General features: G+C 37.2%; 1 protein-coding gene and 1 long non-coding RNA gene across 4 annotated transcripts in view; one reads left to right on the plus strand and one right to left on the minus strand.

Annotated features, from left to right (window-relative positions):
* Positions 1–25518, plus strand: part of LOC131440704 (uncharacterized) — an 85566-nt gene that overhangs the window by 43477 nt on the left and 16571 nt on the right. The window lies entirely within an intron of this gene.
* The window catches only part of LOC131440702 (histamine H2 receptor-like), a 65014-nt gene that overhangs the window by 34997 nt on the left and 4499 nt on the right, over positions 1–25518 (minus strand). For both annotated transcript variants that reach the window (XM_058612215.1, XM_058612217.1), the window contains exon 2: positions 10715–10855. In XM_058612215.1, coding sequence (XP_058468198.1) covers positions 10715–10813 — 99 coding nt within the window. In that variant the 5' untranslated portion in view covers positions 10814–10855. The remainder of the gene's footprint in view (positions 1–10714; positions 10856–25518) is intronic.

The raw sequence follows: 25518 nt of genomic DNA on the forward strand, positions 1-25518 counted from the left end.
TTAACAATTTATGGCTTGTTGGATAGCTTCTACCGTGCCAAATCTAAGTCTGGAAATATATTCTGTTTTCAAGGTCAAATGTGACAGATACTGTCAAAAAACTGAAAACTTTGACATAAAACTCCGTATAACTCAAAAAGTAAACATTCGATCTCAAAACCATTCAATAGCGTTCTGTGTGACGGAGAAACCTTTCATTTGCGACTAGTTTGATCAAAATCGGTTCAGCCATCTCTGAGATCTCGACCTCTTAGTTGACAACACACATACAGACACACACATACACACATGGACATTTGCTCAGTTCGTCGAGCTGAATCGAGTGGTATTTGATATTCGGCCCTCCAGGCCTCGGAAAATTTTTCTAAAGTTTGAACGAATTCTATACCTATTTTTTATATTTATAAAAAAGATAAAAACAGCTCTGGTATATGAGAAATAGGACTGATACGGTTCTTTTGAACAATAAACTTTGTTGTATCATTACACATATAAGACAACAGATAAAATGAATAAATTTTGTTCTTAACATAAAGATGAAGCAGAATTTAATCAACATAGATATTGCGAATTAAATCAACTCTGCTTTTGTTGATACGCAATACATTAATGAATTATTTCAATAATAAAATCAGCTGAACAATTATTTTTTTTTGGCAAGACCAAAATATTTATTCACATTGAAAAGAGATCTTTGTTGATGTTAAAGGGAGAAAATGGCTTAAAACAATCATATTCTAGCTTGAAATTAACATGAATAAGATTTAAAAATCTACTAACCGATTTGTTATTTTAAACAAGCTCCATTTCTCTGCATGTAGTGCATTTTCATTAGGAAACTCTTCAGTTAATCCTCCAGCGTACCACCTCAGCCTTGAAGTTGATTGGCGACTAGATGAATACTTCACAAGTTTTTTGTCGTATGTATTCCAATGTCTGTTCACGACCTAGCTGCAACCATCGTCCTACGCTACGTGAGCCAACCGAACGTTCGATCAACGATGGTACCCGATTGATTTAACGAACCTGTTCGAATCCATACTCGAAGACAACAATAAACGGCCCCGTACCAGTTTCAGTAGACCACCCTTATCTGAGACTGATAAAATACCGAAAGTTGACGTTCATTTACTCCAACTCCTATAGTACCGCTTATTGCAGATACCAACGAAAACATTAATCCGACTATTACCGCTGCCGAAGTAAATATAGCCAATGTCATAACAATGCCGCCATCAACAAATCTCGTCATTACTGCCAACGACAACATTGCTCTTCCATCCCAACTGATCGCAATATCAATGCAATCTCAAACATCGTATATGCAACTTTTACCGCACCGCACGAATCTACCTCCACTTCAACCACCAATACCAGTATTTCGGGACCATTTCATCTTTCTTCTGTCTTACCACCAACATGCATTCATCGTAGTTCTGATACAACTTGGTAAGAACCACTGATACTTGTTCCTACTATCATGACTACCTACGATCGCGCTAAATTCATCAACCAAAAGCAATGGCGGAAGAGGAAATTTGGCGCCGGGGCAAAATAATAGATGACGCCACTGACCACAAGACAAGAGTGAAATTTCAACCATCAATGGCTCATCCAACACTTCTACTCCACCTGCTCGCTACATCACTCAAATCGCTACAAACTCGTCACGTATCCTGCCACCACCGCAATAATATCAGGCAAGCAAACATAACTGTTATGTTTAATGTACCTTATAATGCTCTTAATCAGCCACAAACTTATTCACAACAATTGAGATTTAGTCATATTTCTCAACAATTGTCCAAAGATAACTATCATATAAGTACCCAAATCAATAGAAAAACTCAACCGCTGTTAGTAGCTCCCACTGCACAAGAATCATCACCCAACAATACCGACAATTGGTACTACTTAACAAGATTTTCACCTCGTGAATCCGAAGACAATACTATCCGCTATATCCAAGCTCGAACCAATTGTAATCGTGAATCCATCAAATGTTTAAAACTCACACGCCAAAACCGTAATCAAGAACGACCACTTTCTTTCATCTCATTTAAACTGATTGTTCCTGCCTTCATGGAGCATCAAATAATTTCACCGGATTTCTGACCACAGTGCGCTACAATCGCTCCTCTTTTAAATCGCAATCCTTATCGACAATTGTCGGTACCTGTTACAAAGCATCCTACACGACGCATTCCGAACAACAGCAGGAATTAACAAATCCAATCACCACGTTCGTTCACGCCAGTCTCACAACGAATTCGAAACTAGCTCTGCAAACGTCCCGCAATTGATTTCATACTGAACTGAATTCTTAATACTGGAACTGTAACGGAGCTCTAGACCTGAACCAACTGGAATAATTCAATTGCTTTATTTCCTGCTGAGTCAACTGCGCAGGTAATAATGAACGAAATATATCGAGTGTTAACCTTTTCTACCTATCCAGGTACAATAAAGGCGTCATTAGCTTTCTTCTTTGATGTCCATTGATACGATTTCAGAAAAGTTTAATTTTGAACTATTTGGGATGTCATACAACTGAAAATTTTATCATAAACTTATTATCATATTACCGATGGCATGTAGCAAAAATTATGTTGATACTTTAGATACAACAAGAATTATTCGCGATTGAAAACTTATAACTCTCTCAGAGAGTTAAATATTGAAAAGGCGCCCCATTATAGAGTAAGTCGTATTCACGACAAAAAAGGCGGGTGGGTACTGTCGAAGACATAGCTGGATGTTGTGAATACGAAAAACGCACCATCAAGTTTTTCATTGAATTTCATTGAACTTGCAGCATTGCAAGAATAGCAACCCAGTCGTGAAGGAAAAATTGTCACCTTTCAAGCAAGCCTCCACGTCAGCCTCCAATTCAATTTTTTTAATTTATCTTATAACTGAAATTTTACTATACATGAGTTTTCATTTTCATTTCGTTTTCATTTTGATATTATTAATTCACAAAAAAACAGTTAATGTAATGGATGATCTCATGGAAGATCATCCGAATCCGATTCCGGATACTAGTAAGATCTTAAATACTACAAGGGCTAAACATTATCCAGAGGGTACCACTGGGCCATGGATAGTCTATTTTCGAAAAAACGAAAAGGTATTAAATTTGATGCAAATTGCAAAGGAATTAACATCACATTTTTAAAAGTTGAAGAAATCTCTAAAGTTAACTGAGATAAAATTCGAGTTGTTATTAACGACTTGAAACAGCCGAAATAAATTGTAACCTTTAAATTATTTTCTGTTGAATATTCTTTAGTTTACATTCCATAGAAGTAGGTGGAAATTGACGGTGTTGTCACTGAAGCAAGTCTGATATCCGATGATTTACTTAAAAATGGAGTTGGTCGGATTAAAAAACTCCATGCTTGAGGTAGTTAAGATACTCGAGTGCAAGCAATTGTACTCAGCATCTATTGTCGATGGAAAAAAGTCTTATCGTCCCTCAGATTCGTTTCGAGGAACATTTGCCGGATCTGCGTTGCCTAGCCATGTCTATATCGATAAAATTCGTCTTCTTGTTTGGCTTTTCGTACCGCATGTTATGAATTGCACGAACTGTAAAAAATTCGGACATACAGCTACTTATTGTAGTAATAAATCTAAATGCAAAAAATGTCAAGGGCCTCATAAGGATGATCTTTGCGATAAAGATATTGAAAAATGTGTTTAATGTGGGGAGAGTCCTCATTATGATCTTTCAGTATGCGCTGCATTTAAGTTGCGTAAAGACGAAATGAAGCTTTCTTCAAAAGCACGGTCTAAGTGCGCATATGCAGAAATGTTTAAAACGGTCATACATGTCTCCCCTTTGGAAACCGAAAACGGTTTTTCAAATCTTGCCGTGCCAGAGGAATCTGACTCTGACGGAAGTAGTGAAGATACCTCGTTCGTCACTCCTCAAGGGTCTATTAAGAGGAGATTAACAAACCACAAAATACCAAAAAAGACACCTAAAATTACACCTTCAAAAAAAAAAACTGTTATATCTAAAAAGCCAAATTTAAAACCAAAAACTTAGCCTCCTGGTTTGTCAAATTCGCAAACAAATCCAGGAACTAGCACAAGAAAAGACAATAATCCAGTGGGCTCCGTTTCACAGCCACCATCAGGATTACTTAAGTTTTCGGAAATTGTAGAATGGATTTTCGCAGCATTCAATATTTCTGAGCCTCTAAAGAACATCATAACGGCATTCCGTCCAAAGTTATTTGCTTTGTGCGGAACATGGCTTACATCAAACATAGCCTTAAATTTTAATGACTTTAACATTATACGTCTCGATAGAGACTCTCCGTATGGTGGAGTGCTTTTAGGAATTAAGAAATGGTATTCCTTTTATAGATTAAACATTCCTTCGACTTCTAGTATAGAAGTTGTTGCTTGTTCCGTTTACAATGATAGCAGATCATCTTTAAAATATAATATTTGCGACAATTTTAGCATGACGGTATTAAATATGGGTAGCATGACACGGATTCCAAAACCTCCTGCACGTCCAAGTGCATTAGATTTATCTTTGTGCTCGATTTCAATTCGACTAGATTGCACCTGGAAAGTATTTCCTGATTTACACGGTAGCGATCATTTACCAATCATCATCTCAATTAGCAGTAACAAAGGCATTGCTAATTCAGTTAATATTCCATATGATTTGACAAAAAATGTAGACTGGATTAAATACCAAAATAGTATCTCAAGTACCTCGAACTCAATGGAAGAGCTCCCCCCACTTGAAGAATATGACTTCATCGTTTGTTCGATTCTGGAGGCCGCAGAACAAGCCCAAACCAAACGATTTCTTGATCCATCGTCTAACAGAAGGCCTCCAAACTTGGTGGGACAAAAAATGCTCAGATGCTAAACACGCAAAACAAAATGCTTTCAAGACGTTTTTAAAACGCAGAGGAGGAACTCCTCAGAATTTTGAAAAATTCTTGACTTTAGAAACCAAGTATAAGAGCATACTTCGGGCCAAGGAATGTAGCTATTGGAGACATTTTGTCGAAGGTTTGTCAAGAGAAACCTCAATGAGCACTCTTTGGAATACGGCCAGACGAATGAGGAATCGTAACGTAGGCAATGAGAGTGAGGAATACTCAAATCGATGGATATTTGATTTTGCGAGGAAAGTTTGTCCAGGTTATGTTTCTACGCATAGTATTATTAGGGAGTCTTCTCCAAATGATGATTCCATTGATAGCCACTTTTCAATGATAGAATTTCCATAGCACTCATGTCTTGTAACAATAACGCTCCTGGGTTGGACAGAATTAAATTCAACTTGGTGAAGAATCGCGCAAAAAGACGTTTGTTGGAATTGTTTAACAAGTTTCTTGAGGCAAATATTGTCCCACCTGACTGGAGGCAAGTGAAAGTTATCGCCATTCAAAAGCCGGGGAAACCAGCTTCCAATCACAACTCATATAGACCCATTGCAATGTTGTCCTGCATCAGAAAATTGTTCGAAAAAAATATTCTACGACGTCTCGACACTTGGATCAAGACGAACGGTTTGTTGTCCGATACTCAGTTTGGTTTCCGTAGAAATAAAGGGACGAATGATTGCCTTGCATTACTTTCGTCTGATATCCAAATTGTCTTCGCTCAAAAACAAATGGCATCTGTATTTTTAGATATTAAAGGAGCATTTGATTCAGTTTCCATTGATGTTCTTTCAGACAAGCTCCACCAACATGAACATCCACCGGTTATAAATAATTATTTGCACAACCTTTTGTCAGAGAAGTGCATGTATTTTTTACATACCGATTTGTCAACAATCAGAATTAACCACATGGGTCTCCCGCAAGGCTCATGCCTCAGTCCGCTCCTGTATAATCTCTATATAAACGACATTGACAGCTGTCTCGTAACCAAATGTACACTAAGACAATTGGCAGATGATAGCGTGATTTCAGTTACTGGATCCAAAGCTATTGATCTGCCAAATCCATTGCAACATACCTTAGATAAATTGTCCGTTTGGGCTGTTGGGTATCGAATTCTCTGCGGAGAAAACAGAGTTGGTCGTCTTTTCAAGAAAGCATGATCCCGCGCAAGCTTCATATGATGGGAAGAATGATCCAACAGGTTTTGACTTTCAAATACCTCAGGGTGTGGTTTGATTCCAAATGCACGTGGGGAGGACACATTAGGTATCTGATAAAAAAAAATGCCAACAAAGAGTAAATTTTCTTCGAATAATAACAGGATCTTGGTGGGGTGCTCATCCGGAAGATCTAATAAAATTGTATCAGACAACGATACTTTCAGTGATAGAATATGGATGCGTTTGCTTTCGTTCCGCTGCAAACTCTCATATTATTAAAATGGAGCGAATTCAGTACCGTTGTTTGCGAATTGCTTTAGGCTGCATGCACTCGACACACACAATGAGTCTTGAAGTTCTGGCGGGAGTTCTTCCATTGAAGGATCGTTTTTGGGAGCTTTCGTCGCGGCTGCTAATAAGATGTGAGGTACTGAATCCCCTAGTTATTAATAACTTCGAAAGGCTAGTTGAGCTTCAATCTCAAACAAGATTCATGACTCAGTTCGTGCTCGCATCTCCCCGAAACAAAGACAATACGCCAGTGAACAATAGAGTGTACGGAATGGTCAAATATGATGTAACAAAGCCTGAAACTTGGCCTGCAAGACCGAATTCAATTCGTATAGATTTCAAGCGTTGCAAAGTTAGACCAGCAGCAAATGAAATTGAAATCTTACTTAAAGAACGAATGCATCTAGACGCTAATAATGTAAGTGAGATTCAATTCAACAAGGCATCTAACTGTGTATACATTATGTTTAAACGTGAAAGCGATGCACTTGCATTCGCTTCGGTTAACAACGAGGTACACAGCGTTGAGTGTGACAACATTAAATACAAAATCCCTGTGCACATGGTGGACAATGCCATAGAAGTACGCGTGCATGACCTCCCCTCGCAGGCCACCGATCAGTACGTTCGGGAGAATATGTCGCAGTACGGTGAAATCGTTTCCATCGAAATGGAAGTATGGCGGAATTTTTCCCCGGCATCCGGAATGGCGTAAGAGTTGTGCGTATGCAACTACGTAAGGCAATTCCCTCTTACATCATTTGTGATCAAAGTGGGACACGTCCGTGTAAAACGTTGATTACCTATGAAAATCAGCTGGTTGCATGCCCGTTTTGTGAACAACCTGCAGACCACGGTAAACCTTGCACTGAAACTGCGAAAAAGACATCTTCAACCAAAGACAAGGTCAACCGTTCAACAACGAAAACTAGTGAGCGCAGTACTCATGTTTCACCATCAAACCAACCAGCAACTGCAACCAATGTACAACAAGGCCCATCTAAAGCAACTAGCAACGAGCTCAAGACTACGAACAACAAGGAAAACGAAACGAAGACGGACACCAACAACAATACAACCGATGAGGCAATGGATGACGAGACGAGCCACGAACAAAGTGCCCCTCAATCCTCGCTGGAGGAAAATGAAAGCTCTTCTCCTCCTAGAAAAGAAGTGACAACGAGATCCACTTCAAAAAATTTATTATTTAAAAAATTGGCTATTCGGCCACGTAAAGCTTGTACGCAAATAGGCCTGAATAAAAATATCGTAAATAAAAAAAAAAGATTTATGACAGTATATTTTCATCATATGTCATAGGAAATCAACACTTCAAGATATATTCCTATCCGTGACACCTTCCTAAATGTCCCTGACTCAACTCTATTTTTCGACACATCCATGCAGCGCGAAGTGCGTGGAATTCCGGAACACCTACGCTCGATGGAAATTCCAAAAATATTTTTAAGTAAGTTCAGGCATATTGACTCTGAGAAAATGTTTTTCAATGACGGATCACGAATTGAAGAGGCTACTGGGTTTGGTATATTCAACAATAATGTTTCGGCTGCATCTGTTTACATAACAGAGTTAGCAGCAGTTCATTATAGTTTGAGTGTAATCGTCACATTATCTCCAAACCATTATTTTCTCTTCACAGATAGTCTGAGTGCAATTGAAACCATTCGTTCAAACGCTGCTGGCAAAAATGAACCGTTTTACTTGGGCAAAATAAAACAGTACCTGAACGACATATTGAACAATAATTATCAAATCACAATACTTTGGGTCCCGGCTCATTGCTCCATTCCAGGCAATGAAAGAGCCGATATTTTAGCCAAACGTGGTGCTATTGAGGGTGAAATTTATGAGAGACCGATTGCTTTCAACGAATTCTATAGCGCATCTCGCCAAAGAACACTTGCCAGCTGGTAAGCTTCTTGGGATAAAGATGATCTGGGTCGGTGGATGCACTCAATTATTCCTAAAATATCGTCTAAGGCATGGTTCAGGGGACTGGATGTGAGTAGGGATTTCATTTGTGTGATGTCCAGACTCATGTCCAATCACTACACATTAGATGCACATCTCCATCGAATTGGACTTTCCGAAACTAATCATTGTGCTTGTGGCGAAGGTTATCGCGATATTGATCATGTCGTTTGGACATGCGTGGAGTATCGTGATGTCAGATCTCAACTAATAAATTCCTTGCATACTCAACGTAGACTATCCAATGTCCCAGTTCGCGACAGTCTTGCTTGTCGTGACCTTACATACATGAAACTTCTTTATCATTTCATTAAATTCACTGGAGTTCCAATTTAAATTTTATTTTATGTTAGACTGTTTTCATTTCCATGAGTTCAACCAATAGCAAACTATATCATATTGAATAAAAGTGATGTACTGATACAAACAAACCTTAAATAGTTATGAGATTATGTAAAAAATGAATGTATTTTATTTAATGTAATTTAAAATAACAACTCGCTTGATAAAAAAAGTGTTTAGATTAACTAATGAATACCAACATACTAATATGATATTCGAAAAGTATTTGGTTTAAAGCAAGGATGGAAAAAAGCATTTTTTTATTTACAGTAAATAAAAATAGTCAGTATAATTTTGTCGTGAATACGACTTACTTTACTATGGGGCGCCTTTTCAAAATTTACCCTCTGAGAGAGGGATAAGTTTTAGATCGTGAATATCTCTTGTTCTATCTAATGAATCAACATAATTCTTGCGACATGCCATCGGAAATTTGATCACAATTTTATGATAAAATTTTCAGTTGTGTGACATAATCTCAAATAGTTCAAAATTGATCTTTTCTGAAATGTTTGGAATAAACGAGTATCAAAGAGGATAATTCATGAGGCGCGTTTGTCTTTCTCGTATTTTGAAAGCTCATAGCTCAGTGATCTGTAGAAGGATGTATATAACCTAACTACCAATAGAATCAAAAATTTTCAACTTGAACGTGTATTGCAACAATATTGAAGTTTTTCAATAGTACACTATTGAAAAACGTGTTTGATTTAACCCATGACAGCACCAGTCAATCAGAACGCGAGATATCTGCATCTATACAAGAGCATCTATGTATATAAAAATTGAGTGGTTCATTTTTCCTACCATTTACTGAGCAACTGTTCCCGAAACAAGACACACGAGAGCATCATCGAGGACCTGTCGTTTCACTGTTTCCCGTTCTTCGAACAAGAAAAGGAATTTTGGCAAAGGGGCTGTTCGTACACCGCTGCCAGTAGCAGGTATAAAATGAAATGTGATATAAGAAATTGCGTCATTTAATTTAAAGCAGCTACTCTCAACGCAAGAGACACCGTCAGCACGATGGCACCGAAAACCGGTAGAAAGGCAGCCAAAAAGTCCAGCAAGGCCCATTCAAAGCACATTTGAGTGGTAAAGATCATCTTAGAGAACTAGTTGAATTTTGTCGCTTTCCTCCCATTTTCTGAGCAACTGTTACACCGAAACAAGACACACACGAGAACCATCTCAGATCTCAATATTTCCTACCAAAAGATTTATCAAGATGGAAATTAAAGTAATTTGTACCGTCACTAACACATTCAATTACGAACGGCAATGCGAAGCGAAAGTGATGATGTTGAACACAACTTTATACTAGTATGAGGTCGTGTGAAAATATGCCATGCGAAACAGGGTTGCCATATATACAGATTATTCTGTGTTTTATTTATCCTGAAAAATACAGATTCAAATGTTGCGAAAGGAAATAATTTCTTAATACCACTAAAATCCATATTTGTTTAGAAAGCGTTGTGAGCGAACGGAATTCAAAATCCGATATGGTATGTTTATGGTAAATTTTTCTATAATGTTTGGTATATATTTTTAATATAGTTATTGATTACAACGGTTTGCTTACTTATCTTGAACATACATCTGGTGTTTTGTTTTTCAAACACACATCTACATACATACACACACATGATACACAGACATTTTGTGATCTCGACTAATTGAGTTGAATGGTGTAGTGATTGCATAGCCTTTCTATATGAGAAAGGCAAAAAGTGTTGGTAACTGAAAGTAGGAAAATAGAACCTCCTGCTATTGTACCCTTTTACTACATGAAAGCATAAACCCAGTGGATCTACTCTTAACTACATTTATTTCCCGCCGGATCCTACAATGCTAAACCTCTCCGGAGAAAGACAATAGATACTATCAATCTCCTATTGAATCCCAGCTCCTTCTTCAAATAATGAGCTTCACGTTGAAAGTGAATAATTAACATTTAACTTTATTTATTTCTATAACGTTAAACATTATCTATGAACTTACCTGTTTCGTCAGGCTTATTATAAGTATGATGTATACGTTTACTACAATTCCAATCAACACAATGAAAATGGAACCTATTCCCAAACTTAACGGTAACATTCCATTTGTTTCATAATGTAGCTATTCAAATGCTGTCCATCACTGAAAATAAAACAAAAGAAGAATTCAATTTATAATCAATTATTTTCTAAACAAAATATTACAGGATTGTATGCAAGACTCGACCAATTGCATTAAAAATGAAACAATTAATAATTAATACAAAAATAAAGATGATGCACTAAACTAAAAGCTTATTCAAGTGACCGATTAGAAACGGTTAGATTGTTTGCGAATGATAAAATCGACAATTGAATTCTTTTATAATAATTAATCGTTCTTTCAAATATATCCTTTCACTGGCAGTAAATGATGAGTATCACACATATGAAATTCGGTTACGGCAGTCAAGACTAGAGCGGGTGTCAGTTTTTCACATGTTGCTGATGGATGTAATGAAAGAAAGAATGAAAATTTCGTTACAGTTTCAAAAGTGACTGTATATAATTCAATAATTTAATAGTGTTTCATGAAATGCTCAAATAGTTTTGCACTGTGATGTCTCGTACAACGCGGTTTCCGTTTTGCCAGCTCTGCACATTTCACTAAATACATATCGAGTTGAAACAACAGCGAATTGATTTTTTCTTTTCTATATTGGTGTCAAACCAGTGGCCATTTCTTACCAAATTTTTCGACTTCTATCGATGTCTCGGACTGGTTTAACAGTTGCCCTTCTCGCATCGTATAATATTGTGGTCCCGGCAAGGATTTGTAATCGAGTTTCACGTTGGTTTCGTCGTTCATGATTATGCAGTTCAAATTTCCAGCAAGAATCGTATTGTACAGCTTTCGAACCCTCGGCCTGATCGATGCTTCTTGTTTCGGACTACGATTTGGTTGTTTCTGATTCTTATAGGTTCGAAGATTCAAACGTTCTTTAGCACGAAGAACATTTGACTTCGAAGTGCCCACTTTTTTGGCCACATCCCGAACTGAAACCGCCTTCTTTTGCTCGAACGCCTTCAGTATACGTTTATCCAACTGAGGGTTAGCAAGACCTTTTTTTCGACCCGTTTTCGGTTTATCCTCAAAGGTGTTATCCTCACCGAATTTCCTGATCACATTTCGCACGGCTTTTTCTTTCCTTCCATTTTTGCTATCTTTCTCAGCGACAGTCCGCGTTCTGTGCACTATTTGTACACAAATTTTAGACGTTGTTCTGCTGAAAGTCTACGCTTTTCTAAACAAACTAATGAAAACGAATAAACAACTGCACAAGTGGTTAGAGAAGAGTGTAAACAACAGGACGCAGCCATAAAAATTGACAGATTATGAACCATTGCAAAATTGCAGCGGTTTTTGGTTGTGTCCATACTTTCTGGGACCGTCTTCATCTTCGATTCTCATTGGTAAATTAACCACCAAAAGATACAATCGCTGCAAGGAGGGGCCATTGTTCAGTTAACTGTTTTAAAAATGTCCTTACTGTTGGCAGTAAAGCAGTTATTAGGCTTTTTAGAGTATCAGTAATATTGAAGGCTGTTAATACCCAGTCAACGATATCAGAAAATTTCAATAATCCAGCGTTTGTTTGATTTTCTGGTTGTGATTTGGGGTCATTCGGATTTTTTGATGCCCCTGGAAATGCTGGGTACTCCTTATCATCTGTAAGTTTTTTGAAACTAGGAGTTTTTGCTTCAGTTTTGAGTCAGCACTTTTCGTTTTTCTTTGATCATTTTGTGACGAAGAGGACATTCTTTTCCTGCTTCCTTCAACCTGCGTGTAGGAAGGTCTTTCGCCTGGGTCGTCAGAGGTATCCTCTTCAACTGGCAAGAGTGCAAACGGGTTCTTAGTGTTCGATGGAGTGGTTCTTTTTAAGATTTTCGCGTAAGAACGTGTATAACCCGTAAGAACGTGTATATATGTAATCCTGTGGAGAGTACCACACTCCGTGCGTAAATGCATTTCACCTTATAAAAAAATAAAAAAAACAGTGCATTACCCGTGGTACATACAGCCGAACAGGTAGACGAACTCCACTCACTACAAAATAATTTGAAAGTGCAAAAGTCACGCGAAACGTGTCCGATTGGTAAAATTTACCATCTACCGATTTGGAGTGCAATTTTCACTAATTGAAGGTCAGGTTTTATGAAATGGCCTATCCCGTCCTTCATCAGGGGTGGAATCATGTAAGGTGATTATCACCAAGTGATTATCACTTTTGAAAATTTGGAATCATGCAAGGTGATAATCACCAAGTTCTGTCACCACTGCTGAAAGGCTAACATCACTATCAAATGTTGGCATTACGTAAGGTGATAGTCACCACGATTTAATCACCTTCATGTCAAGATGGAGGTGATAGCAATTTAGTTATCACTTTCAGTAGTGATTTGATTTTTTGAGAAGTGGCTTTATAAATTATTGTCCGTTAGGTGAATTTTAAGCCACTGATATAAATATAACCCTCCAAAATTAGTCGCAAAGGATAATTTTTTAATAAAATTCATACTGATATTGTGTTAAATACCGAAATGGAAAGTAACTTAGTTTGTATAGTTTAAAGAATTCATAGAATCAACGGTAGTATTTATCAATTAAATCAATTCATTTATGTTGTAATTATTATTTGAAGAAATATCATTGGGGTACTCGTAAAATCAAAGATAAATTGCTTTCTGGAAAAGTGATAAGTTTATGAATGTAGACATCACCTGTTGCACATAACGTAACAACATAAATAATCTATGCTAACATTTTCAGTAGAATTTGATGGTCGTGACTTAGTGAGCGACATATCAGTCTCGTTCAACTGAACGAGTAAAAAAGATTAAACTGCGTTCCTAATTTTCTTCTTGTGAGTTGAATCAATATTTTTGGACAATTAGTTGCTGCTAATCATAGTGGATATTTGTAGTACCGGTGGGTAAAATTTCCAAAATGGAACTAGCATTCGAAAGCTCTGTGAAATGCCATAATCGTACAGTGAATGAAAACTTTACACAAAATTATTTAACGGATCTTTCTCATTCGAGAGGAATGCCATCCGTTGTGAACCATCAAGAAGATCTAACAATTCGTGTCATTTCAAAGTTAGCAAATTTACCCTAAGAACTGACTGTGACATTGATTTTCTTGACAGGTGATAAATGGAGTGAAGTTGGCTCAATCACCGGTGATGGTGATAGTAAATGTGATCACCTTCGGTGATTCCAAACATTCTGGTGATCACCTCTTTGTCACCAGGAGGTGATAGTCACTTATCACCTTACATGATTCCACCCCAGATCTTCGATCGTCAGACTTTCGTCACAGACCACACCGTCGATCTCCACCACATGATACGGGACGTACACGAGGTACTCCCTCGTCAACAACTCGCTGGTAGCAATCCCGTTTGCTTGATTCAGGTCGGACATAACAACGCGTAACTTGTTTGGCGAAACCTTGTCGATAGATTTTATTACCGAGTAATGTTTTGTCAGGTCCCGGAAAATATTCAGGACTCTGAGAGACCCACGGACACCACCCCCCCCCCCCCCCCCCCCCCCCCCCCAAGCATCGTCTTGTTAAACTTTTCGGCGAGAAGGCACTATTTCAGAAAGAGATGGAGGTATCAGAAGGGGAGATGACGGCTTCTCGGATTCAAATTCAGCTTCTACATGTTCTTCGTTTATTGAAGCTTCGCCTTCCTCCGGGACATCCCCAATGTCATCAATATTTATATTTTTAGTACGGGAGTAAAAGAGTCTCCCGCATTTGTAATAAGAATGAAAAACAAAAGTGAAAAAGAAAATATATAAATAGTAAAAGTAAAAAGAAAAGGTTAGAAAAAATACTTAACAGTATGACCCGGCCATCTGTTAGGTGAGTTACTCCTTCAGTCCTTCGTTGTGTCTCAGCGTGACCTTGACTCAGGATTGTTCGTTTGCTGCGATGCGGGTAACAAACAATGGGTATGAAGTACTGTCCGCTGCTGCCCGAGTATAACACAATAACGTCCACTGTCGATACCAATGCAAAGTCGGTGCACAGGCAGAACTCACTTGAGGGGATGCTGCTTTTTATCACTACGGTGTAATGCCTATACTACAGCCTCTGCTGTGATAGGCACCTTCGTTTTGCCGATGTCGATTGTAAGAAAAACGCTTGTGTTCACTTCGAACATTCGGTTCCGAATGCATGGACACACATATAGACGACGTAAATGTATTAAACTTGTAACAATACATGATAAACACAGAATATATTTTATTTATTAATCTCTAAGTTTGGCCTTAGCGCTTCTACAGCAAAATCTTTTCATTGATTCATTCAAAAATTTTATGATTTGTTAAACTCGCGACCGCGATGACCAATACTATTCATCTGACTCCATTGAACACAATTCATCAACTGGTAAATATCAGAACTTTCTTTCTGCCTACAGTGGCTTTTTGAGAACAGTCATATGCATTCCGTCATTGAGTCATTAAGCAAGCAATAATTTTTATACACAATTAAGCACGTGGCTCTAAATGAAGAATGGATCAAGTATGCATGTGCAAACTTCACACAAAACAACTCGTTGCGCGCCAAAAGAATCTTTCAACGATCTAGTATTTGCGCCAAAAGAATCTTTCAACGATCTAGTATTAAGGTGAGGCCAGAGTGGGAGCGACAAGCGACGCGAAGCGATGCGATGCGACCATTAAAGTTCTGTATTACGTTTATTTGTTTACAGCAAAAAATCAATATGTATTTCAAAATAAACACGAAGCGTTGCGTAGTGACATCGATTTTCGGTGCGACAAACAACGAAGCAGCACGTGCACAGTTTTTCATGCGATTAACGAGCGACCAAAGGTTATTAAATTATTTTTCGTTATGGCGGAAGAAGATACTTTTATTGATATCAAAGCTCTAATCTGAGCAGTTTTAACAGAATGCGCAAGTGTTGGAAAGAGATTTCGAAAATATTAAAAATTACTGGCATGTGCAGTCAATAAAGGGGAAGTAAGTTTTGAGAATATTTCGAGTTATCTCGATGGAAAAAGTTTATACATTTTCTATAAATGTTTAGTTGAAAATGCTAAGAGGCTTTATTTCAACAGGCATTTTACGCCATCAAGCATATCCATAAAAATCTTCGAGGAATATAAAGTCTTCTGTATATTACAACGTGAACGACATGATTGATACCGTCGAAGAAGGGTCATTTGAAATGGCAATCAGCCAGATTGAAATATTCGACCTAGCCAAGTTGCTCTTCTATTCCGCCTCTCAGCAAGAAAGTGGAAGAGAACTTCGAATAGAATAACCAATCGGCACTACTTCTGGAAATAGAACTTTAAAAGTTGAAACTACTGGAGAAAAAACATTGTCGCGTGAGAAAGATTTGCATTCTGCAAAAAAGCTACAACTTCGGATAGAGTTGTAGTGATTGATCAGAATGTTACTTTTGATTAATAGGAATATAATTAAATTATATTGTTTTGTTACTACTGTCACTTTGACACTCGCTACTATTTCTCATTGGAAAACTTTCGCATTACGCATCGCGTCGCGTGTCGCGCTCACTCTGGCTTCACCCTTAGTATCTAGTAGTTTATCTATAGATTGTTTACAAGCTCGCACATAAACAATTCTTTACTCTTTCAAAAGGATTTAAAACGTATCGGCATATCAGTTGCAAAAAATTGCAGAAATGTAGTCATATTATTCCAAACAAAATTTCGTATTACACACATTTTCCTTCTTTTCAGTACTCGAACCGCATTAATGAAATCGAAAATATCCAAACAATACCCGTTTCATTCATGTATCATTTTATTGCTAATTCACAGTATCGATTGACATATACGCTAACTGTTGCAGCCAACCAAACGGCAATACTGGCTACACTGCCATTATGCTCTCGAGTGACAGTTATGCTGCCACTGCGTTGACGCATATGTTGCAGTCAGTAGATTACCGCCAGTCCAGCTAGAGAGAGATTCAGAACAGTTGTCTAACAGGACAGACAACTTCTTTTATTGTGTCTTGTGTAACATGTCTTTATTAAGTATTAAAGTATAGTGGTTCAGTTTTAAAATGTGTCTATTTATTACTTGTCTGTAAGGACACGCAAATACTGTTCTCTGCTGTCCAACCACACACACAAGATACAACACTAACATTTTTATAATGGTTTCACAACAGAAAATTAACCTTTTTTCAACTAGTAGCTAAAAGCATAGCTGTGATTAAAGCTATGTCAGGATCAAATAACGATAACTTACAAATAAGTTAGTTCAATGTTTGTGTTACAAAGAAACACTGATGTCACCTTGTTTCAACCAGTATAACATAAAAGCATGTTCATGCTCTTGTTGCAACATAGTTGGGCTAAGTTGTATCAGAACTAGTTACGGGTTGCTACTAATGAAGTCAAATAAACATATTTTCAACTAGTAGCTAGAAGTATAGTTGTGATTAAAGATATGTTTCGATTAAGTAACAATGGCTTATAAATTATAATTAATTCAATATTACTAAAAGATGTGGTGATTAGAAACCTAAATAACTATTTCGTAACTAGTAATGTTACGAAGAAGCATTGCTGTCCCCTTTTTTAAAAAGTATAACAAAAAAACATATTCGTGCTCTTGTTGCAACATAGCTTGGACTTAGTCGTATCAGAACTAGCTGTGGATTGCTACTTGGGTCCGCTCCTCTATATCTTTAACGTGAATGACATTGACAGATGGCGTGGTTTCAGTTACTGCACCCAAAGCTGTTGATCTGCGAAAATCATTGCTAGATAACTTGTCCGATTGAGCTACACGCAGAAAAATTTATTTCAAATTTTAATATATTACACTTTGAATTTCAAGATATTTTATTTTGAATCAGCGCTTATTGCCAAAAAAATCGGCACTCGCTGAGAGTAAGTCATAATAGTAAACGGCAGAGAAAAGTTTTCTCTTTCGTCTGGTGTTAAATTTAATACTCTATCTTTCATAGCTCGCTTGCAATTGCTTTCGAAAGAGGAAGTTGACAGGTGGCTTATTGGCCGTTCTGAAAAAGGCGGGTGGGTAATGTCAGAGACATAACTGGATGTCGTGAATACGAAAAAACTGGCACGCTCCAATCACTTTTCCGAATATCAGTTAGTTGATTGATTGTATGAATTGTGCAAGCTTTCCCCTTTTTCACCAATAGAGTTTGAAGCGATGCACCTACATTAAAGTACAGATTAGTTACAATAAACAGCTACTATTCTACAACTATATATTCCAAACTTGAAACAATTCCTTTTTAATTTGCTAATATAGGAGGCTAGGTACGACAAATTTGTAATTTATTTTAATTGAAGCTATGAAGTTGGAAGATATCTGATTCTTCTCGAAATTTCAGTACGAGACAATTGCAATGGCCTGGTCTGAAATGTATCGACGATCTTCGGTATGCAAGAGTAATTTTAATAATAATAATGATAATAATAATAACAACAATAATAATAATAATAATAACAATAATAATAATAATAACAATAATAATAATAATAATAATACAGATTAATCTGTATATATGGCAACCCTGTTTTTCATGGCATTTTTTCACCTCATACTAGTAAAAAGATTTGTTCAACATCACAACTTTCACTTTCGCATTGCCGTTCGTAATTGAATGTGTTAGTGACGGTACGAATTATTTTAATTTCCATCTTGATGAATCTTTTGGTAGGAAATATTGAAAATTTAATTAACTCTTAATGATAATCTGGGGCACTAAAAAGTGCCTTGAATTGTCACAATCAACAAGAGCTGCATTTAGATCTGAGATGGTTCTCGTGTGTGTCTTGTTTCGGCAACAGTTGCTCAGAAAATGGTAGGAAAGCGACAAAATTCAACTAGTTCTTTATGATGATCTTTAGCACTGAAAAGTGCTTTGAATTGTCTGAAAAGTGCTTTGAATGGGCCTTGCTGGACTTTTTGGCTGGTTTTTGGTGCCATCGTGGTGACGGTGTCTCGTGCGTTCAGAACAGCTGCTTTAACTTAAATGACACTATTTCTCACATGACATTTCGTTTCATACCTGCTACTGGCAGCGGTGTACGGACAGCCCCTTTGCCAAAATTCCTTTTCCTGTTCACAGAACGGGGAACAGTGTGACGACATAAAAGAGAGAGTTAGTAGAGCGGTAACCAGTAATACTGAATTGACTGTCTAGCTGTTAACAGCATTCCATGGAATTTTTACGCAGAAACACGCACACAGAAGGAGCAGTTAAGGGCAAGGCAAAGTCCCGCTCGAACCGTGCTGGTCTGCAGTTCCCAGTTGGCAAAATCCATCGTCTGCTCCGGAAGGGAAACTACGCCGAGCGTAGTGGCAGTGATGGAGTACTTGGCTGCCGAAGTGTTGGAACTGGCCGGTAACGCTGCCAGTGACAACAAGAAAACGAGAATCATCCCTCGCCATCTGCAACTCGCCATCCGTAATGACGAGGAGTTGAACAAAAACCCCGTCCTTTTCAGGAAGACCACATCAATGCGATAAAGAAATATTTAAGATTGCTTTAAGTTTAGCCAGTTCTGATACGCCTGGAAAGTAGAATGCGCAAAGAAATATTTAATATTGCTTTAAGTTTAGCCAGTTCTGATACGCCTGGAAAGTAGAATGCGCAAATCAAAGTATTCGCGACAAAAATACATATTGTTCTGCATACGTGGCAACTCTGTTTCGCACGGCATATTTGTATACTAGTATAAAGATGTGTTCAACATCATCACTTCCACTTTCGCATTGACGTTAGTAATTGAATGTGTTAGTGACGGTGCAAATTATTTTAACTTCCATCTTGATGAATTTTTTGGTAGAAAATATTGAAAGTTTAATTAACTCTTAATGATTTTCTGTGGCACTAAAAAGTGCCTTGAATTGTCACAATCAACAAGATCTGCATTTAAATCTGAGATGGTTCTTGTGTGTGTCTTGTTTCGGCAACAGTTGCTCAGAAGCTGCTTTGAATTGTCTAAAAAGTGCTTTGAATGAGCCTTGCTGGACTTTTTGGCTACCTTTCTACCGGTTTTTGGTGCCATCGTGCTGACGGTGCCTCGTACGTTCAGAGTAGCTGCTTTAACTTAAATGACGCTATTTCTCACATCACATTTCATTTTATACCTGCTACTGGCAGCGGTGTACGGACAGCCCCTTTGCCAAAATTCCTTTTCCTGTTCACAGAACGGGAAACAGTGAGACGACAGGTCCTCGATGTTGCTCTCGTGTGTCTTGTTTCGGGAACAGTTGCTCAGCATATGGTAGGAAAAATGAATCACTCAACTTTTGTATGGATGCTCTTGTATAGATGCAGACATCTCGCGTTCTGATTGGCTGGTGCTGTCATGGGTTAAATCAAACAGGTTTTTCAATAGTGTACTATTGAAAAACTTCAATGTTGTAGCAATACACGTTCAAGTTGAAAATTTTCGATTCTATTGGTAGTTCGATTATATAAATCCTTCCACAGATCACTGAGCTATGAGCTTTCAATTTTACCCACACTTTCCACATATAAAAAACCTGTTTTAATACACCTAGTGGTGTAATGATGCCTTTCTCATATCAATCAAACTATCATATATAATACTGTGGTATTCTTCAAAATTATTTTTCTTCGATTCTTAAAAGAATAATCGAAATAGATTTGTTTGACCGTCTACTGATAAAAACTATCAATTGGAAAAGATTTGAGGTCGATTTAGAAAACTTTTTACGGTTTCTCGCTCTTTTCAGTGATGGTATAAAATTTTTAACACACTTTACCCTATATTTCCGGATCCGGAAGTCGGATCCGGATGAAATTCAGGAATTACGTATGGGACCACAGGACCTTTCATTTGAACCTAAGTTTGTGAAAATCGGTCGCGCCAGCTATGAGAAAAGTTAGAACACATATTTTCATTTTTTTGCACATTTTACCCCATAAAGTTAGTGCAAAAAACGTTACATACACAAATACGCACATACACACACACACACACACACACATACACACAAACACACACAGACATTTTGCGTACTCGACGAACTGAGTCGAATGGTATATGACACTCGGCCCTCCGGGCCTCGGTTCAAACGTTCAAACGGTTTTCACAGTGATTGCATAACCTTTCTATATGAGAAAGGCGAAAAACAAAATTTTTCTTCGATTCTTAAAAGAATAACCGAAATCGGTTTGTTTGACTGTCTACTGATAAAAACCATCAAATTGGAAAAGATTTGAGGTCGATTTAGAAATTTTTTTAAGGTTTTTCCCCATTTTCAGTGATGGTGTACAATTTTTAGCACACTTTACCCTATATTTCCGGATCCGAAGTCGGATCCGCATGAAATTCAGAAATAACGCATGGGACCACAGGACCTTTCATTTGAATCTAAGTTTGTGAAAATCGGTCGCGCCATCTATGAGAAAAGTTAAAACACATATTTTCTTTTTTTTTTGTACATTTTACCCCATAACTCTCGAACTGGAAGTCGGATCTAAATAATATTTAGGAATTTTGTATGGGACCTCAAGACGTTTCATTTGAATCTAAGTTTGTGAAAATCGGATCAGCCATCTCTGAGAAAAGTTAGTGCACTTATTTTCACAATTTTTTGCACATTTTACCCCATAATTCCGGAACCGGAAGTCGGATCCAAATAATATTTAGGAATTTTGTATGGGACTACAAGACCTTTCATTTGAATATAAGTTTGTGAAAATCGGTTCAGCCATCTCCGAGAAAAGTTAGTGCAAAAAAACGTTACATACACACATACGCACATACACACACACACATACACATACACACACACAGACATTTTGCGTACTCGACGAACTGAGTCGAATGGTATATGACACTCGGTTCTCCGGGCCTCGGTTCAAAAGTCGTTTTTCACAGTGATTGCATAACCTTTCTATATGAGAAAGGCAAAACCAGACCCCAACGTTTTCTTTTTCGTTGTTTGTTACTTTTGGGAGGTTTTACAGCTACAAAATGGCGGATTTGTTCGTTAAAAGTCGTAGTTTTCACTTTGAACAACCACCGAAAAATCAAAAAAATCAAAAATGAATTCAAACAGTAACTTTTGTTCTAGAAAAACTTTTATTCTATCTATGCTGCTTTGACTTTTTCACTTCTGATTAGTCTGCGCTGAGATACAGTGGACACCGCAAATCATGATTTTTAAGAAGCGTCCTAAAAATGTTGTTTTGCACATTTTTGTTACAAACGCACATACACACATAAAGACACACACAGACATTTGCTCAGTTCGTCGAGCTGAGTCGAATGGTATATGACATTCGGCTCTCGGTTAAAAAGTCGGTTTTCACAGTGATTGCATAACCTTTATATATGAGAAATGCATAAACATAATTCATCTTAATCTTGGTTATCTTTTATCATTTTATCCCCAAGACGCGTTATAATAATTTGAATCAGTTATAATAATTTGAACTACAGTTACTTGTTTAATACTGGATAATCATGGAATGAAGACTATCCGCTGCTTCCAATAACGAAATAATAAAATAGCTAATATTTCAAAAAATCAAGTATCATACAATCAATCATGAAAAAAAATATCTGTTACTATCTCGTGAAGTTAGTAGTAAAGACTTTTTAATAAAGTGATTTTCATCATCATTTTTTCACATTACGCTATCATTTTGCTGTTTGCTTTTGGAGAAAAGACTTACGAGGCAATTGTTTCATGGAGCTTCAAAAATGATAATATTAAAAGCAACAACCTAAGGGGGGATAAACAGTTTCGAAAAATAGGGAATAAACAGTTTCGAAAAATCGATTTTTTACATTTTCTTGTAGTTTAACATTTCAAATATATTGTGTCAAAAATTCATATCAATTAAATGATTCAGTGTAAGTTACCAAAAATATTTTTTGCTCACTTTTTATAAAACACAAGTTTTCGAAGTCCGTTAACACGATCCAGCAAAATCTACTGAACCGATTCTCTCAAACTTGGAACATACATTCTTGGTATAAAATGCCTTCCCCCTACGATTCTGGAATTTTTCCATTTTCATATTATGGTAGTTTTTCACCTTAAAATTGGCGGGAAATTTAGCGGAAGATCGCGTTTTTTGCTTAAATATGCCACAACCTATAAAAAAAATTTAAATAATAACTTGAGAACGAAGAAGCCCCCTTCGTCGAAACAATTTTTACTTTAAGTAAATTTAAGAACATTTTTGATTTCAGATAATTCTACGGCGAGTTATCGTGTTTACCGCGCAACGTGATTCTCAAAAAGGTTTTGGAGAATGCTCTGTTACCGCCTTATTTTTCAATAATTATGTGCGGAAATATAACTAAATATTATGCTTTATAATGTTAAAATAAGTTTGAATAATTTTTCTTAAGCGTTTTTTGATTCAAATTATCCCTTACTTCCCCCTTAATGAAAGCATTAAAATAGGGCTAATTTAACAAGGTGATATTAAAATGCAAAAGTAAATTTCAATGTAACATTTATTGCTTCAACCATCTGTTACGTTCTGTTGCTTCGACATCCTGTAGCAGTTGGCCGGAACCATAACCGTAATCCCTAATTTAAAAGCCTTCATTTCTTGATCATAGTCAAAATATTCTGGTCGACAATTTGCGCAGAAGTATGATGAATGGTTTTGAATGAATTTCTTAGTTAGCAATGGCAATTTTTGTTGGCCTTAATTTCTTTGATTTTAGCAGAAGGATGCTTGCCACAGTAACATGGCTTCTCAGCACAGGGTTGGTTCAGACGTTGTGAAAAACCCTGCACCCCTATTACTTCTATAAATCCAATCTATGCTAAAATGGGTTTAATCTAATAAAACCACGAGAAAATAAATGTTCTCTGGAATCAAAAGAAAAGAATTGTCCCTAAAATCAATATTCAGAATGGTTTTTTCGATGTATTTGCATTGCATATTAATATTGCCTGTTGGACTTCCGACATCTGAATATCATTATCTATCTGCAATTACATGCCGCAAAATCTCAGCAGCATGGAGTGCGAATGTAATAATAGTATTCGGTGCAATCTTCATAAACTGATATCTTCCTACTCCGAAAATCAAACAGAATAAAACATGTCCCGTAATTAGTTTTGTCGTGAATACGACTTACTTTACTATGGAGCACCTTTTCAGAATTTACCCTGAACAAGAATGGGCAAAACTTTATCGCGAATATCTCTACTCTGTACTCCAGAAACATAATTTTCAACAACGTGAAGTACTAATAAATAACAAAACAACATTTTTTTAAGTTTTGGAAATAATGACGCCTTTTTCGCCACTTCCTCACAGCAATCCTAAAGATTCAATCGCTTGATCACAAAAAGATTCTTCCTCCAATCCCAATAATCAACCACAAGAATGACTCTGGTGACTTATTTTCTGCTGACTGACTCTGGTGACTTATTCTCTGCTGAATCGTCATTTTTGAAACAATGACAAAACTACGAAACTGCAAAACGCGGTTAGATCAAATCAACGCCTTAGGCAAATTCATCATCGAATATGCAATAGAATAAGTTGGTTGTAGTGAATTGGAATACTTGCTCACTCGGAAGCAAAACTGCTGAATTGTCCGACTGTCTTCAATAGAAGATTGCCGATATCCAGTTCGCTTTCACATCTCATCCAAGTCAGTCGATAAAACAAAACTGCTTACGTTGGGGACAGAAGAAACCAAGTACAGTATTGTGTAGTGAACAATAGACCTCGAAAATGAGTTAACCAAACGAACAAAAGCTACCACCGACACGAAAGAATACAATTATTGTTGACTTCAAGCAGAGCAAAATTCGACCTTCGATACGAGAACTTGAAGGTTTGTTTAAGGAGCAAATGCATCGTGGCATTAAACGTGTTTATTTACTTCAATCCAATAAGACCAATAATCGAGTTTTATACAGAGTTGGATGCAATTCAATTCGCAAGAGACAATAATAATGTGCACTAGGTGGAACATGAAAATATCAAGTACAACATTCCAGTATATAACATATAGAAGATAGTGCTATAGAAGTGCGTGTGCATGATCTTCCCTCAAGCGTCATCGATCCTTATATTCGCAAAACTATGTCCCAATACGGAGAGATTCGCTCTATCGAAAAAGAAAAGTGGAAGAATTATTTCCCCGGTATTCTAAATGACGTACGTTTGTTACGCATGCGCTTTAGGAGGCCTATACCTTCTTATGTGACGGTCAGGATACAAGAATCCCGTGCAAATCACTTGTTACCTATGACAATCAGATGGCCACATGTCAATATTGCCAAAAAGCTGTTCACTACGGTAAGCCATGTGATAAACTGGACAAGGAGACAACCACACCAAAGCACAACGGTGCTTCCTTCACACCAACCCAAAGCAACCCCAGTTCACCTGTAACAGTCACCAACAACAGTGAAGCACCCCCTTCAACGAAACCATTCAACGTATCCCCTATAGAACAAAGTAAACCAATTGCAGTTAACAACTTACCATCCAACCAACCAGCAACTCCAAACAATGTACAACAAGACTCATCTACAGCACGCTCTTTGAACATAACTCATGGTTTGAGTTACGATTACTCAAATTCATAAACTGGAACAATATGTCAAAATTTGAGTATGGATTTGAGTAAGATAAACTCGTTGCCATGAGTTCTCTCGCATTTATTCATACATTAGAGTAAGCGTTGAGTTTTCAAACATTTGAGTGAAAAAAATACTTCTTGCAGTTCAGTGCGTTTTCATTCT

Source organism: Malaya genurostris, chromosome 1 (assembly GCF_030247185.1).
Source record: "Malaya genurostris strain Urasoe2022 chromosome 1, Malgen_1.1, whole genome shotgun sequence".
NCBI classification, from domain to species: Eukaryota; Metazoa; Arthropoda; class Insecta; order Diptera; family Culicidae; genus Malaya; species Malaya genurostris.